The sequence below is a fragment of the Gnatocerus cornutus genome, chromosome 4, assembly GCF_029298725.1.
Source record: "Gnatocerus cornutus isolate USDA-ARS CGAHR chromosome 4, icGnaCorn1.1, whole genome shotgun sequence".
NCBI classification, from domain to species: Eukaryota; Metazoa; Arthropoda; class Insecta; order Coleoptera; family Tenebrionidae; genus Gnatocerus; species Gnatocerus cornutus.
The window spans coordinates 7,113,912-7,130,644 of record NC_142236.1 but is presented as its reverse complement, the minus strand read 5'-3'; the positions used below and the strand labels follow the sequence as shown (position 1 = coordinate 7,130,644).

The 16,733-nt window shown below is 31.7% G+C and overlaps 1 protein-coding gene across 1 annotated transcript in view; it reads left to right on the top strand.

Moving 5' to 3' along the window:
• The window catches only part of m (zona pellucida domain-containing protein miniature), a 52,826-nt gene extending 40,965 nt beyond the window's left edge, over positions 1-11,861 (top strand). The window contains exons 3-6 of the mRNA XM_088034227.1: positions 6,275-6,707; positions 6,773-6,895; positions 6,942-7,423; positions 10,722-11,861. Coding sequence (XP_087890353.1) covers positions 6,275-6,707; positions 6,773-6,895; positions 6,942-7,423; positions 10,722-11,297 — 1,614 coding nt within the window. The 3' untranslated portion in view covers positions 11,298-11,861. The remainder of the gene's footprint in view (positions 1-6,274; positions 6,708-6,772; positions 6,896-6,941; positions 7,424-10,721) is intronic.
• The last annotated feature ends 4,872 nt before the right edge of the window (positions 11,862-16,733 follow it).

Sequence of the window (16,733 nt, the reverse complement as noted above, 5' to 3'; positions counted from 1 at the left end):
AAAAAATCAATATGGTAATTGAGAGAATCCATGCAAAAAAGTATCAAAAATTTTTTAATTTTCATCAATTTTTCTCAAATATCTTAGCAATAACTAATTCTTCCGGCGACTTCTATACTTCGTTGAGAAGCTTATTAAATTATCTTTTCAATATTGTATTATAAAGTTTACAAAACTGAAACAATAAAAGTTAATGCGGTGCACTATGAAAAAACCAAATTTTCGAAAATTTCTGAGTCCTGACCTGATGAAGCAAAACCTTTTTCGGATTCAGAATCAAAGGCCAATTCAGTTTCTTTTTACTTTTGCTTCTTAAAAATAAACAAAATGTATCAAAATCCTCATTTTTGCCCGGTTTCCCCAGTGATTTCAATGCCGCCATCGCATCGCCCCGAAAAGTGTTCATTTCCTCTTCTTCCTCCAAGCCTCATTCATGCTCTGCTAATTCCTCAGCAAAAACCCAATTTGAAGTTTCCTCCACCGATTAATTCAATTAAAATTTCTCTCAGAGTTCATTTGTCAGAACACGGAAATACCATTCTTCAGGATCATATAACCCGCAGGACTTTGCAGTTGTCGCCTACTCGTTATATTGTCATGCGACTCCAAGACCTCGACATTAAGACCCCAGTAACGCCTTCCTTGGGGTGTTTCACGCTCTTCGCCTCTATCCACAGCACCGCAAAGACTGATCAGAATGTCAATAATCTAATAAAATACATTCAGATGGTTTCTTGTTTTCTCGTATTGTAATTTCCTCGCTTGATACTTAACATTCCGAAGAAAAAATCAAATAATTGTTGTGCGTGCTTGTGCAGAGGCAATAATCGTGTGGTTTACCGTTTTAATAGGCTGGTTAGACATCAGAATAACATTATTAAAGGTATTCTTTGTAATTCGGTACATTTTTTGCCGAGATTTAAATTTTCGGTAAAGGTTGAGGTGAAAGAGGTCGTTTGACATAAAATAGACCTCGATACTGACCAGAGGTCAATGGTCAAAGCAGCTCCGTTAAAACCTCTTGGACAGTTAACGAAACAATTCGTAATTTCTGCATTGTCGACAACAAAGTTTGGTGAAGAACTAATGAGCAGCCTGAACTTAACAGAGTGGCACTAATAACAACTCAAAGAGTGGACAGTTATAAACAGCTGTTGTGCGAAGATTACTTTCTCGCAATCAACTCTTTCTGGTGGATGATTTTATTAATTAGTTAAATTGTATTAATCAGCGGTGATTTACTCGCCCTGATCGGTTTTACTGTTAGTTAGATCGAAACCAGATCTTGACCTCTTGAAAGTGGAGATGAGTACTGGCTTTTGCTACTGTTGCGAGGCGCCTGGTTACATTCCACCAATGCAGAAATATAGAATCAATAATTAGGACGCATTTTTACATTCCCACGAGGCGAACTTTCCCATAGCTTCTCGATAAAGTCTTTTATTCTAATTTGTTGAATAAGCTGGATACCGTTAAGTGCGTAGGAACACTTGGACATGTTAAAGGTCATCAATTAATGCTTTCGGTTCACGTCGGGGCTCACGTTTTTACCCGTTGTGTCTTCAGTTTTTATTGACTCGCGAAAATTTTATTGCCTACAATACATTTTCCAAAATTGATAAAAGAACTTCATTATTTCATTAGTAGGATCCAAGGTCACGGACATACAGGTGATTTTTTAAAAACGGCAGGCGTTGTAGATTTTTTATTTATGAACCGATTTTAAAAATTTTAAAAACAAATTAATTGGTTTTTAATTTACTATAAACTGATGATTTTAGAATTTTTCTAAATGTCTTAGTATCTTTTGGGCGATACTCAACTTTCTTATTTTAAATTGCCACCCATATTTTTTTTTTTTCATAATTTGGAAGATATTAATTTGCTTGATTCAGAAATGTGTAATATGTTCTACTTTTACAAAAAATATTTTTAAAAAATTATCAAAATTGAAAAAAATAAGCAACAAAAGTTAATAAAATCTAAGTGCATGGTGTCAAATAAAGGAATGCCGTTATTGTAATGTCAAAAAGCAGGAAATAACAGAAAGGATTGGCAACTTTTTTTGAAATTATTAATAACAAAAGACAATAATAATTACAAATCAGAAAAAACATCTACCTAATTTATTTAAAAGACTGTTGAACCGCCATCTTGTTTTTTTCATTGCACAATTGACACCTACGAGAACTGCATTGTGCATTGTAAGGTGTAGCCCCATCTTGTTGAAAGAAAACTTCTTCTTTCTGTTATTTGCTGCTTTTTGACATTACAATAAAGATCTTGTGTTATTTGACACCACGCACCTAAATTTTATTAACTTTTATTGCCTAATTTTTTTTATTTTTTATTTTTTTTTCAATATTTTTTGTAAAAGTAGAACATATTACACATTTCTGAATCAAGAAAATTCATATCTTCCAAATTATGAAAAAAAAATATGGGTGCCAATTTAAAATAAGAAAGTTGAGTATCGCCCAAAAGATACTAAGACATGTAGAAAAATTTTAAAATCATCAGTTTATAGGAAATTAAAAACCATTTAATTTGTTTTTAAAATTTTTGAAAACAGTTCATAAATAAAAATTCTACAACGCCTGCCGTTTTTAAAAAATCACCCTGTATAAAAGGCCACAAAAAACTGAGTACTCCGAGGGCTACCTACTAGATTAATTAATAGAATTCAAGGTCACGAAAAAACGAGGACCACCTTCTTTTAATCTAACATTTAAACAAATTAGTCAACTATTTCTATATGTTTTATTAGACTATTGAAATATTAAAAGTATTTTAGACATTAAAGTAGAATCAAAGATTTAGAAGAATCCTTAAGAATTTAGAAGATACGCACAAGGGGCACTAAATCCTCTAAATTCTAAAAAAATTACTAGAAATCCACGAAGATCGAAACGAATCCAAAAGAGTCTGAAATTTAAAAAAAAGTTTTTTCAAAGGGATCTAACAAAGAAAATCTAAAGAAGAAAAGTAACGAATTTAAACAAAAAAAAACAACTGAAAAATTTCAAAAATATGAAGAGACTAACGAATTCGGATTCTAAAATTTGAATCTACAAGTAGAAAAATCAAAAGGCTTGCAAAATTGTAATAAATAGAGAAAAACGAATGCAATAAAAATAAAACTATTGAAAAAAAAAATTAATTAATGTAAAGAGTAAAAAAAATTTACAGATTAGAAAAAATTTAGCAAACTTAAAGAAATCAAGAATATAAAAATTTTAGAAATCCTAAATTTCTGGAATTCTTTTTGAAAATTTAGAAAGTTCCGTTATTAAAAGAAATTAAGAAAACAAAGACAATTATAATTTTGGCATCTAGTTTTTGACAAAATTAACAATTTTATATCCTATCAAGTATGTATATATTGTCTGGGGTCCAGCCTAGTAAATCGGAAATACAAAACAAAAAATTCCTAGAAATATAGAAACTCTAAGATTTCTGAAAAAACTACGAGATCAAACAGAAAAGAAAATATAAAGAAGACATGTCTAAAAATTATTAGAAATGTAGGAATCAGTAGAATGTCAAGAATCAATTTTTTTTCAAAAAATGAATCAAATGTGTAGAAGAACTAAAAAAAATAAAAAAAAATAAAAAAAAAACAAATTGAGTAATGTAGAAGAAAGAATATTTGGAGCCTAAATTTTGGAAGAAAAAAATAAATCGAAAATTTTGAGTGTACCTAAATGTAAAGACAAGAAAAAATTACAAAATTTCAGAAATATTAAAAGAAATCAATGAGAATTCTATAAAACGAATTGACAAAAAAATAAGAAAGTAAAGATTAAGAGAATCCTAAAATTCCGAGAACTTATTTTTAGAAATTTTGAAAAGCAATAAAAAATACGTTATTAAAAGTACTCCAAAAATTTAGGAAATTAAAAAAAATTTTGTAGAATCCACAGAGTTAAAATTCAAAAGAATTTCAAAAATCGAAAGAAAGTTTTTAAAAAATGAATCAAATGTGAAGAATAAGCTAAAGTAAAACTAACATAAAGCTAAACAAAAATCGAAATGAGAAAATTCAGCAGTAACAACAATTTACATAATCACAGGAGAAAATGGAAAAAGAATTGAAAAAATATTAGGAGTTTAAGATTCGTAATTCAAAAAGAACTAAAATAAATTACAGAAAAACAAAAAAATAGAAAATTTTGAGTACCTAAATGTACGGAGTAAGAAGAATTATGTATTTCAAAATTTCGGAAATATTGATATGATTAGAATGACGATCCAAAGAATCTAAAAATTTATGGACATGTAGAAAAATAAGATTAGGAAATCTAGAATTGTAGAAATTTGCACTTTATAAACGGAAATTTTTTGAAAATACGACAGCAATTTGCATTTTATAAACGGAAAATTTTTGAATAGACGACAGCAATTTAACGTAGTTTCAAAGAAGTTAAAAATATGAAAAATTTGCTGATTTAGTAAAAATTTAGAAAATCTTTTTTTAAAAGTATCGGCAAAATTTTTTAAAATGAAAAGTTTTCGCTCCATGCTGGTATCTTACTTCAAATTCGTTTACCAAAATTTGTGATTATAAATTAAAGATATTCAAACTTCTAGAAATTTAGAAATCTTACTTGTTCGAAAAGCCATAAAAGCTGTCAATTTTAAGAAAATATACATAAAAAACCTAATAATATATCTAAAAAATCAAAATAGTAGAAACCTAAAATGAGAAAGAATCCATAAAAATGGAATCAAGTTCAGAAGAAAGAATCGGCAAGAATCTTAAGATTAAGGCTTCCAAAAAATGTACTTATTTAATAAAAGAAAATCAAAAATTCAAAACCCAAAAAAAACAAAAACCTAAATCTAAAACAATCCTTCACAAAGCAACAGAATTCTTAAGAATCAAAGAATTTAGAAATTTATTTTACTAAAACGAGTATAACAAGATATAGGTATCTACGACTGTGTTGTTAAGGAACAATTATATCACTCATTTTATATGTCTAATGAGCTCCATTGTATAACTAGTTGTATAATAAAAAAATGCGTTACATAATATACTTATTATACAACTAGTTACACAATGGAGCTATATTATATCACTCATTTTCATTTCGGTGACCTTCGATTTGTCCAAAAAAGTAGTTAACCTGTCAAACGTGTCGAATTTAAATACAGTTTGCATTTTTAACCGACCGGTCGTAAATAAAACAATGTACATCACACGTGAAGTCACTAGGCTGTAATGATTGTCCTAGCCCACTAGTAATGTAAAACTAATATCGACTCTATTAACCTTAAAGCGTCAAACCTCAAAAACAAAAACAAAATAGAAAAATCCGACAATCTGAAAACTGGGAACCTTGAAAGGTAAAAACCTGATTTTTTAAATCTTACACTAAGAAAACTTGCAAATTTGAGACCCGAAAATCCCCAAAATTGAAATTTTGAAAAATTTGTCAACGAAAGAACCTGAAAATCTGAGATTCTTTCAACGAACTTGAGAATCTCAAAATCCCACAATCAAAACCTAAAGATCTCAGAAGTAAACCGACTCGAGACCTGAAGAACCTGAATATTGAACCTTCTTGAACCTGAAAATCTGTCAAATTGCGAGAGGAAGAACCGGAAATCCTCGGAATTTTTGCGCTGCAATTTGCTTTTTGGTCCTTCCATGGTAGCTCCTTGGTAGCTTTATTATGACCACCTTGTCATCGCACACAAAGCAAAGGCCAATACGCAAATTTGCACCTGTCTATGCGTACAAGAAACCCCGGCGGTACAACACATGATCAATTAATTTTTTGCTCATCTCGTTGAATTGAATTTTCTCACTAAACTCTTCGTTATCCATCACTTTCCAACCAGGATATCACTGTTCGAAATGTCAGCATCGGACCACGTGTGGTTCCCTGCGGTGCGATCTCTTGAACCCGCAACACCTGTTTCATGGGCAAATATTTGGCCGTGGATGTTTGCCCTGTAATTAGAATCCCAAAATTTTGGTACACACTCCAACGAGTCCCGGAATTGTGTCAAAACCTCTCGAAGCATTTGGAGATGTTGTCTAGCATTAGTAATGCTAATAGTCAGGCGCGGTAGCCGGCGGGTTCTTGACCTGTTTCGCAGCTTTGTCGATATGCGCGCCCATCAGACTCATTCCCACACATTACAACACGTAGATTCACAACTGGACATTTGTCTATCTGTTGTAGCCCATAAATTACGCTCGCATTGCCATTTATCCATTTTTTCCGTTTTCACAATGACAATGATCGCCCCTTCCATCTTCCAGCTCATCAATGTCGTGGACGGCGCCGGTGACATTTGGCCCTTGGACCGGCCCGACGGCATGCCCTCCATCCAGTCGCTGGAAGTCATGTGCGGGAAAGACCACATGGACGTCCATCTGACCTTCTCGCAGCCTTTCGAAGGCATCGTTTCGTCCAAAGGCCAACATGGAGATCCCCGATGTGTGTATGTGCCCCCTTCAACAGGACAGACCTTCTTCTCCTTTCGGATCGCGTACGCTCGGTGCGGGACAAAACCCGATCTACACGGACAATTTTACGAAAACACAGTCGTAGTGCAATATGATAAAGACTTGCTTGAAGTGTGGGACGAAGCCAAGAGGCTACGCTGCGAGTGGTTCAACGACTACGAGAAGACGGCGTCCAAACCGCCCATGGTCATCGCCGATCTCGATGTTGTGCAATTAGATTTCAGAGGTGAGAATAAAGAGCTCTTGGTGCCCAAGTCAAAATTTTTGACCGTCTCGTTTTTTTCTCCCCAGGTGACAACGTGGACTGCTGGATGGAGATCCAGCACGGCAAAGGCCCCTGGGCGCCCCCCGTGAGCGGCATCGTCCCCTTGGGCTCCACCCTGACCCTCGTCGTGGCCATCAACGACTACAGAGGTGACGCTCTCACCCTCTTCCTCCAACCTCTACCTTTTGCTTGCAGGTGAATTCGACATGCGTGTAAAATCGTGCGTGGCGTCCGACGGCGGTGGTCACGTCATCCAATTATCCGACGAGTTCGGCTGCGTCCTCCGCCCGAAGATGATAAGCCGCTTCTTGAAGGCTCGAGGAGCCGATGAAAGGGCCTCCGTGATAACGTACGCCTTTTTCCACGCCTTCAAGTTCCCGGACGCTCTCAGCGTCCACATCAAGTGCAAGGTGGAGATTTGCAGACATGGGTGTCTGGACCATTGCCAACTTCAGCCCGATAAGGGCGATGTCAACTCCGAGGCGTATTTGGGTCCTCTGGAGCGCGAAGACGAGAAGATCCCGGAAGCTCTAGATCGGCTGTACGAAGACATCATCAGCGAAGAAGGCGCCGATGGTGCAGTGAAGATGTCGCTGAACGCGCAACCGGTGTCGAACAAGCCGGACGTACTTCTTGACGATTATAAAGAACTGGATATAACGGCAATACCGCATAAGGTATGATGTTAATTATTGCAAACTTCATTTATTATATTGTAAGTGTTTTAATAGGCCGTTTATTGTTTCTCAGCTATGAACACAACAGTTTGATTCCCAGTATTTGCGATAGCTTTGCAATTTGCAGTTAAATGTGTTCGTTTGTTCTTCACCGATGAGAAACGACGGACTCCTATTTCGCGCCTTGCCATAATCGGGAATTAACCTCTAAGTGGCACTCATCACCACGGTAAATTGCTACGACAATCCTAGGAGGCGACATACAGGATGGAACGAAATAATTACTCTGAACAAGTTTTTATTTACAGTTCTAAGCAGCTTTAAAAGTTCCGAAAATTTTAAACCGTTTTTGAACATTTTTTTAAATACTCCTGGAGGTGCGGTTTTTGTAAAAAGAAAAATTAATTAAATCTGAATTTGAATACTGAAATCCAAAAAAAATACAAAAATTGAAGAATCTAATTTTCTCATATAAATAGACCAAAAAGGATCCGAAAAGTCGAAAAAAAAAACACAAAAAGTCAATCAGACAGAAACCAAAAAAATAATTAAAAATCTAAATAAAAATTTAGAAAATTTAAAGTTTAAAATAGTAAATTAGAGGGATAAGACCTATAAGATAGTACCTACAACTCGTAGAAATTTAAAATTTTAACTTGTCCAAAAGAACCTAAAATTTGGACAATACACAAAAATAGAATCAAATTCAAAAGAAAGAATCCACAAGAATCTTAGGATTCAGGTTTCCAAACAAATGTATTTAATGTAAAGAAAAGCTGAAATCCATAATAAAGAGAACTAATAAAGATTCTAGAAAAATAAAAAAAAAACAAAAATTTAAATCTAAAAGTCAAAAAATTTAGAAAATTTAGAAAATGAACAATTATATCACTCGTTTTAGTTGTATAATGAGTTCCATTGTGTAGCTAGTTGTATAATAAAAACATGCATTATCCAATATACTCATTATACAACTAGTTTTATAATAGGGAAAGTGACACTCATTACCACGGTAAATTGCTCTAAAAATCCTAGGAGGCGACATACAAGTAGAACTAAATAATTTTTCTGTACAAGTTTTTATTTCCAATTTTAAGCAACTTTAAAAATTCAAAAATTTCGAACCGTCAAAATATTCTTTAAGGTACAGTTGTGACTTTTAGAGGTCAAAATTTAAAGTATCCGAAAAAATCTGAAATTTAATTTTGAAATTGAAACAAATCTTATAAATAGAGCAAAAAGCCAATCGGACAAATACCAAAAAAAATAATGTAAAATAAATAATAAAAATAACAAATTTAAATAATAGTAAAAGGAAAAATTTGAAATTTGAAATCTAATTATGGAATCCAAAAAAAGACAAAAATTGAAAAATGTCTTATTTTAACAAATCCCAAAAGCCGAGAAATCAAACCAAAAAATTATAAAAAATCAAAATAAAAAATTTCGAAAATTTTGAAATATAAAATCAAAAAATGAAATCCAAAAAAATTGATAATTATAAAAAAGAGATTTAGAGAATCTGAAAAACACGAAAAGTAAAAAAAAATAAGTGTATAAAATCAAAATAAAATATCTAGAAAATTGTGTGAAGGAAAATTCTTAAATCCGAAATCCAAAAAAAGACAAAAATATATAAATGTACTAAAAAGGATCCGGAAAATCAGAAAAAAACAATCAGACAGAAACCAAAAAACTGAAAATGAAAAAATTAGAAAATCCCAAAAAGGAAAAATGCAAAAAAATTGAAAAGTATTTAATTTTAACAAACCCGTATAAATAGACTTAAAAAGATCCGAGGAATCAGTAAAAAACACAAATAGCCTATTAGACAAAATAATAAAAACTCAAAATGCGAAATCAATAAGGAATCATCAAGGACAAAATGTTGGAAATCTTGACAAAATCAGACTTAAAATCTAAGAGAACCAAAATCTCTAGAAATGTAGATACAATAATAAACAAAAATTTTGAAAATGCGTTAGTGAAGCCCGAAAATATAAAATTTTCCCCACTAATAAAAATCCTTTTCAAATCTGTTATACAGATGTCTATTTTTAAATTTTTACATGTACAGCGTGATTATATACAGAGTGATATTTGAAAGTGTGTTTGTGCTTGGGTAAAAAATATAGGAAATAGGCCTAAATATGTAATAAACTGTACTTAAAACTGAAAATTCTAGATCCAAAATTTTCAACAAAGGTTTTATATATATTTTTCCATTTTGGAATTGTATTTACTACTGCTATTATTTATTTCCAAACATTTTTTTATCTTTTAAGTCAATAAACTAAATTTATTTAAAATTACCTTTTGCTAAAAAATTAAATAGCCGACTAGGTGGCCTTCGGAAGTCGGCGGACCTCAAACTTCGGTGGCCCTCGCGTTTTTCGTGAATCGGTCTTAATTTTTACAACAAAGAAAAAACAGTCATTCTAAATATAACTTCCGAAGGCCACCTTAAAATGTCAAAAATGCGAAATATAACATACAGTAATAAAAATCTTGCCAGAACTGTCATTCATTATATTTCAATCCGGCCCTGAAGGAAGACAAGTCGTTAATGCTGATTTACGAAGCATAACACCGAAATGCACAGTAATTGTTGTTTTATGACTTTCCCGCTGAAATTCCCACATATACTTGTCGGCACAAAGAGTAAAACTAAAATCCGTTAAATTATAATAATCTGACGTCCAGCAACTTACATTTTATTAATTACAAGTTCCACTTCTTTTCTTTTCTAAACAGTCATCGTGTAATATATGCAAATAAGCCCACAAGCTGAGCTCTCTACAAGACAATTTTTCAACAGATGACACCAATTAGAGACGAAATTTTCTTTCTTGAAACGTAGGTCGCCTTCTTACACTATTCCGCACATCTGTCAAATTACGTCAAAAATCAGCGGGTGGTGCTAGTTCCGACGTGACTTTGTCTCAGTGGCGCCTCCTAAATCTTCCAACAAGTTCAGTCGCATAAATATTTAGTAACCTAATTGTTAGTCGGAATTAACACAGACAGTTATTTATTAGTTGTAAAGAGTGCGGCGGCGGTAATGGCCTTAAACGTTTTTAAATGTAAATTCAACGAATTCCAAACTAAACTGCAGTTGTTTATCGTGTTTTAATCTCGAGAAATTCTTACTCGAATACCGGCGAATTCTTAATCCGTCAATCTAAATCCAAAATGCAGTAAAGTTTACAATTTCCATCGCAGTTGGCTTTGGGTGAAAATGTAGCAATTTTTACGTATGAGCACCTATTTGAATCCGACTGAAACGTCTGTTTTTCAGGACCTCTTCCTCCTGCAGGAGCCCTTCCCCCACGGCCCCCGCACGTTCGAGCACCGCCCCGTCGCCGCCCCCCGCGGCTTCGACACCACCTCCACCACCCCGCCCCCGTTGGACCGCCAAAAGCGCAAACGCCGCTCCATCACCGTCTCCGACCGGAAAGCCCGAAGCGCCGATGTTGGAGTCAGCGGTCTCTACGAAGTCATCTCCGAAGCCGACTTGGCCTTCAGTCCTGACAACCGCGCCGAAGCAGTGACAGTTTTCCAAGGACGTATCCGTGAAGAAGTCGTTTATGGCATTTGTATGCCCGTTCCTGGTTTCAGCGTGCTCTTCGTGTTGGTTGCCGTTTCCGCTGTCGTTTCCGCTTTGGTTGCCGGCTCGCTACTTTACCGGTACCAGTTGCAGAAAGAGCAAATGGCGGAACAAGCGCGTAATGGACCGATTCCTTTAGGGTTGTTCTCGATGGGGTGGAGGTTATTGAAGAAAACGGCACCGAATGTTCAGGTTAACGGAACGGAAAAGCGAGTTAGGGGGAATCAGGTTAACGGTAAGACTGACGAGACGAGGAGTTGTGAATAGGACAGTGTTTAGTGACTTTGTGTGTGCTTTTTGGATTTTAGGTCCGAGCAGTCATATCGCTGGGTAGATGATATGAGAGGGCAAATTTGCAATATCATTTGTATAAACGATTATTTAAGTAGACAGATGTTGGAGCATATAGGGTGAGCTAAAAACACCAATACGACAACGTTAACGGCAAAAAAGTCCACCGATTTTAAATTGTCCGTTTTGTGTACAACCTGTATATAAAATTGTGTGTTTTAAGTTTTTGTAGACTTTTGATTGTTATCAAAACTGAAAAAAACATAGCAAATTCGTAAATTTCTTTGACCACTCTGTATAAGAGTACTATCAGCAATGAAATAAGCTAAAAATCTCGTATTTAGTATCAAATTTTGAATTTCATTTTTATGTTTTCCCCAAAAATGCATGTTGTCAGCTTAAAATTTAGTTTTTAAAATACCTAAAGTGCATTTTAATCAAATCACTAAAATCGTGTTAAACAATAAATTGGCAACTGTCATATTTCTAAAAAAATAACTAAACTCAGTGTTGTTTTTTTTTTTTGAACCATTCTGTATATGTTTTCACACAAAATTTATAACAAAACCCAAAATTTTGTACTGTTATCGTAATTTACATTGTACAGCCGCAAATACAACTTGTTCAAAGAAATTAAAATAACCTCACATTTTGAACTTTTTTTATAATTTTTGATTTTTCAGCCTTCACTTCTTATTAACTTTTTACATTAAATTCCATTTTAATCAAGTCGCCTACTTTTTGTTTATAAATCTGATTGTCATTTTTGCCAAATTAACATACATACCTAGTGTTACTAACTAAGAGAGATTAACATGTATCTTTCTAAACCACTCTGTATAAAAAATATATAAAACCATCTGATTTTGGCGTGAAACAATAAATTAGCAACTGTTTTGTTTCTACAAACACTTTGATTTGTTTTGTATTTTGGGCCTCTCTGACGACATTTTTTAAAAATAAAAAACGAAAGTGCCCAAAATTTCACCGTAGACAACATTTTTGTCAAATAAACAAAAAATTCGAAATCACCACTAGGCAACTGAGGTTAGCTACAGTTTTTTAATCACCCTGTATATTCTTTCACAAAAAATTAATCAACATTAAAATGCATTTTAATCAAATCTTAAAGAGTTAGTGTTTAACTATCAACTGTTTTCTTTGCAAAAAAAAAACTGAGAAAACTCAATGTTTTATTAGATCACTCTGTATGTGTTTTTATTAAAAATACAAGAAAACACTCAAAAAAAGTCCAGATATCGTAGTTTGCATTATACAATCACAAATATCAAATTTTTCGGTTGAAATTCATTTAAAAAGTAGACATAACCTCACTTTTTTTCAGTCGTTTTGATTGACCACCAACTTCAAGTTTTACAATTTTCACATTAAAATGCATTTTAATCCAGTCACCTACTTTGAATTTAACAATAGACAACCACTTGATCATTCTTGCCAATCTAACAAAACTCAATCATCTTTTTTTGATCACGCTGTATCTATTTTTTAAAATGGAAAAATGTAGAAAAACCTTTATACTTACATCGTCCATTCGTAAATCTAAATTTCAATAGTTGAAATTGTTCATAAGCCGCTCTTAAAAATTGACATAACCTCAAACTTTGAACTCGCCATCTTTCAATAATGGAGTTTTCTGATGTTTTTCAGCACTCACTCGCTAATTTCACTATTTTTAATAACTTTCACAATAAAATGTAGTTACATCGAATCACCTTCGCTTAATATTGACCAATGGCAGTTGTCATGATTGCCAAACTAACCAAACTACCAACAAAAAGTAGTAAAAATCTTCATGTTCATAGAAAATGAGAAAAAAATACTCCGCATTTCTTCAACGCTTACTAGTTTCACAGTTAAATTCACATTTTTCACTAAAAAGTTAAATCAAGTCATCTTCGCTTAATACTGAACAATAGATGTCAAGATTGCCAAACTAACAAAATTCAGTGCTACCAACAAAAAGTAGTAACAAATTCAACTTCATCTAGTGTTTTAGGCTTTTATTGAATTTTATTTAAAACATTAGAAAAATTACTAAAAGCGCGATTTTGTAAGTGCACCTAACCTCAAAGTTTGACTTATCATCATCATGTTTTTTCAACGCCCACTAATTTCAGTTAAAGTCACTTTTTCCACGTAAAAGTTTAACCTAGCCACCTTGTTTTCGTACTGAATCATATCAACTGTCATGTTTACCAGACTAACAAACTTAGTGGGACCAACCTAAGCTAGTTAAGTAACTAAATTTGTATGTTTTTTCGGAAAAGTACCAACCAAATGCGCCAATAAACCTAAAAATTGTTGTTCTGCTACAAACTAACATTCTTAAAATTCCTCAAATTTAGCAACTGTATTTTTTGGCGGAAATGTTTAATTAATAAAGCAATTTGTGTCGAACTGAGCTACTTAGTGAAGAAAAAATAATATTTCCTGTTTAGTTAATTATTCATGTCTTGACAACGGACATTAATTTAAAACTTTGGTTTTTTAGACCACTTTATGCCCAACGCCCCCAACAATTTTAGCAATTATTTATTTTTGTAACGAGCGGACAATTATGCAACCCCGCCCTTTTACAGGGCGTTCTTGTATAATTTTCCTTTCGCAGTGTTTAAGTTGTAATTATATTTTTAATAATTGTATATACAGTAAAACCAAACTGGGAAATCTGTGGGGTTCCTCACAAAATGACAAATTTAATAAGTTTTGTGTGTTCCATATTTCACCACAATTGTAGTCTAATAGCAAAAAAGTTTGACTATTGGGTTACTAAAAAACGGGTGTTTTTAACTTGGTGCACACAAGATGTAGGTACAGGGTGTCTATAAAAGAATATAACAACCAGTGTGCTGTGGAAAACAAAAGTTGTGTTAATGACGCCGACTGCGATGTTATATTCTTTTATAGAAACCTGATAGTTCTAAGTTATTTAAAGCTCAATATTTAAGTTTTTTGTTTAATTAATTTATTCTAGTACGAGTGGAGTTAGAGTCAAATTAATATAATTAAACGAATTGACTTGTACAGTATTAACCTTCAGAGTATTTTAAATTTGAGTTCTTGTTAAAGTAGAGTTAGAGTTAGATTAGATTGTACATAATAAAGTGTAAAACCAGAATTACTGCCAATTCGGTATTGTTTTTTTATTTTAGTAATTCTGTAGCAATAGGTAAATTATTGCTCATATTTTTTAGGCTAAGAGAAATTGTGTTGAATTCACTAATCTGACAATTGCTCATTTTGCATTGTTTTTATTATTGTTAATTTAAGATATTTAAGAGGCTATGTTCTGTGTAAATAATGGGATAATAAAGATTTACAAAAATCGGTTTATTTATTGATGTATTAATAAAAAAAATTGAAATTAAATAAATTATAATAATTCATACTAAAATTTTTTAGTATGAATTTAATCATTTAATACTTTATACACTTCAAAAGTATTAAGTCTACCAAATTTCTGCTGAAATTGACAATTACAAATTTTTACAGTAAATTTTTTATTTTGAGTTTGATTACATAATGAAACAATTCTAAAATTTTTATTCTTTCTTCTGATATTTCGTAATTTTGTACACTTAATAGTATTTGGCTAAGTATAAAACCTCAAAATTTTATTTCTCTTTCGTGTCAAATTGATATTGCGTAATACAAAATTTTAAATTTTAGATAAAATTTTACTTAAGTCCACCAATTTTTGTTGTATAAAAATTAATTTTAGAATTTTATTTTATTTTACAACACCAAATTTTAGATTCGGATTAACTAATAAAAAAATTCTCCTAATTTGGTACACTTAATATCTAGTTAAGTAATAAATCCTCCAAAGTTTATTTCCTTCGTGTTTAAACTGTAGTTCTTATAGGATGTATTACAAAATTTTGAATTCTAGGGAAACTTTTTTACAAAAATATATCTAAAATTGTGGTTTCTTACTCAAAAATTTTATAGTTTTGTACAGTTAATAAACACTTCTACAGGTCCAGCAAAGTTTTTTTTTATTGCTGAAATTGTCAGAGTTACAGAGTTAGTTTTATGACAATTTTTTAATTTTGAGTTCGGATAAACTAATGAAGAAATTCTAAAAATGTTTATTTTTTGTTCTAAAATTTTGTTATTCATTCTACTTAACATATTATTAAGCAATAAACTTACCAAATTTCATTCCTCTCTCATTAAAACTGTCGAATTTATAACATGTAGTAAAAACATTTTGAATTCTAAGCTTGCTTTACAAGAATAAATTCTAAAATTTCAGTTTCGCGTTCTAAATTAGTAAACTAGTTAAATTCTACCAAAGTAATAAATCAGCCGGTCTCTAAAACTTAATAAAAAAAATTGAATTTTCAGTTAGTTTTACAAAGAAAAAATTGTAACATGCTTTTTTTCGTGTTCTAAAAGTTATAAGTCCACTAAATTTTATTTAATTCTAATCTAAAATTGTGAGACTTAAAGCATTTAAAAATTGAATTTCATTTATTTAGTACATTTATAAACCCATGTAAAGGAATTAGGACAACAAATTTTCTTGCTTTAATAATGAAATTATCAGATATACATAATTTTATGGCAAATTTTCAATTTAATGTTTGAATGAATAAACTAAAATATTCTAAAATATCCGTTTCTTGTTCGAAAATCGTAGTGCACGCAATAAACACTTCAAAAGTAATAAGCTCAATAAATTTCAATTTCTCAACGTTACAATTGACGAAGTTGCCAAGCAAGTTCCCTTGAAATTAAAATTTTTAAAACTTATTAGATGAAATAAATTAGATCTTAAATTTGTTCTTTAAATAATAATTTGAAAAATTTCTTTTAAACTGATTTTGATGTATGTATTGCTTAAAATAACAGGTAAAAAATATATACCTACTTATTGTTAGTAAATTTTAAATTTGGGGTTTTAACTTATAAACTTCTTACTACTTGTTCTAAAATTTTATAATTTAGTACACTCATTATAAGCTTCTAAAGTAATAAATTCTATGAATTTGACTGTTGTAGCTTTAAAAATGTCGGATATTTACAGAATTAAATAGGCGATTTTAAATTTCGAGTTCGTTCTACAAATAAAAAAATCTAAATTTTCTGTTTCTTGTTCAAATTTTCTATAATTTAGTAATTTAGTATAATAGTTAAACATCTTCAAAGTAATAAGTTTACAAAATATCCTTATTGTTGAAAATTGTAAAAGTACCCAAAATTTTATTACAAGTTTTTAATTTTGAATTCAAATAATCATAAAAAAATCTAAAATGTTCACTTCTCGTTATAAAATGTTGTAATTTCGTCCACACAACATCTTTGGATTAAATAATAAACCCACCAAATTTCATTACTCTGTCGTTAAAATAGCCAATTTTATTCAACGTAATTAAAAATTTTGAG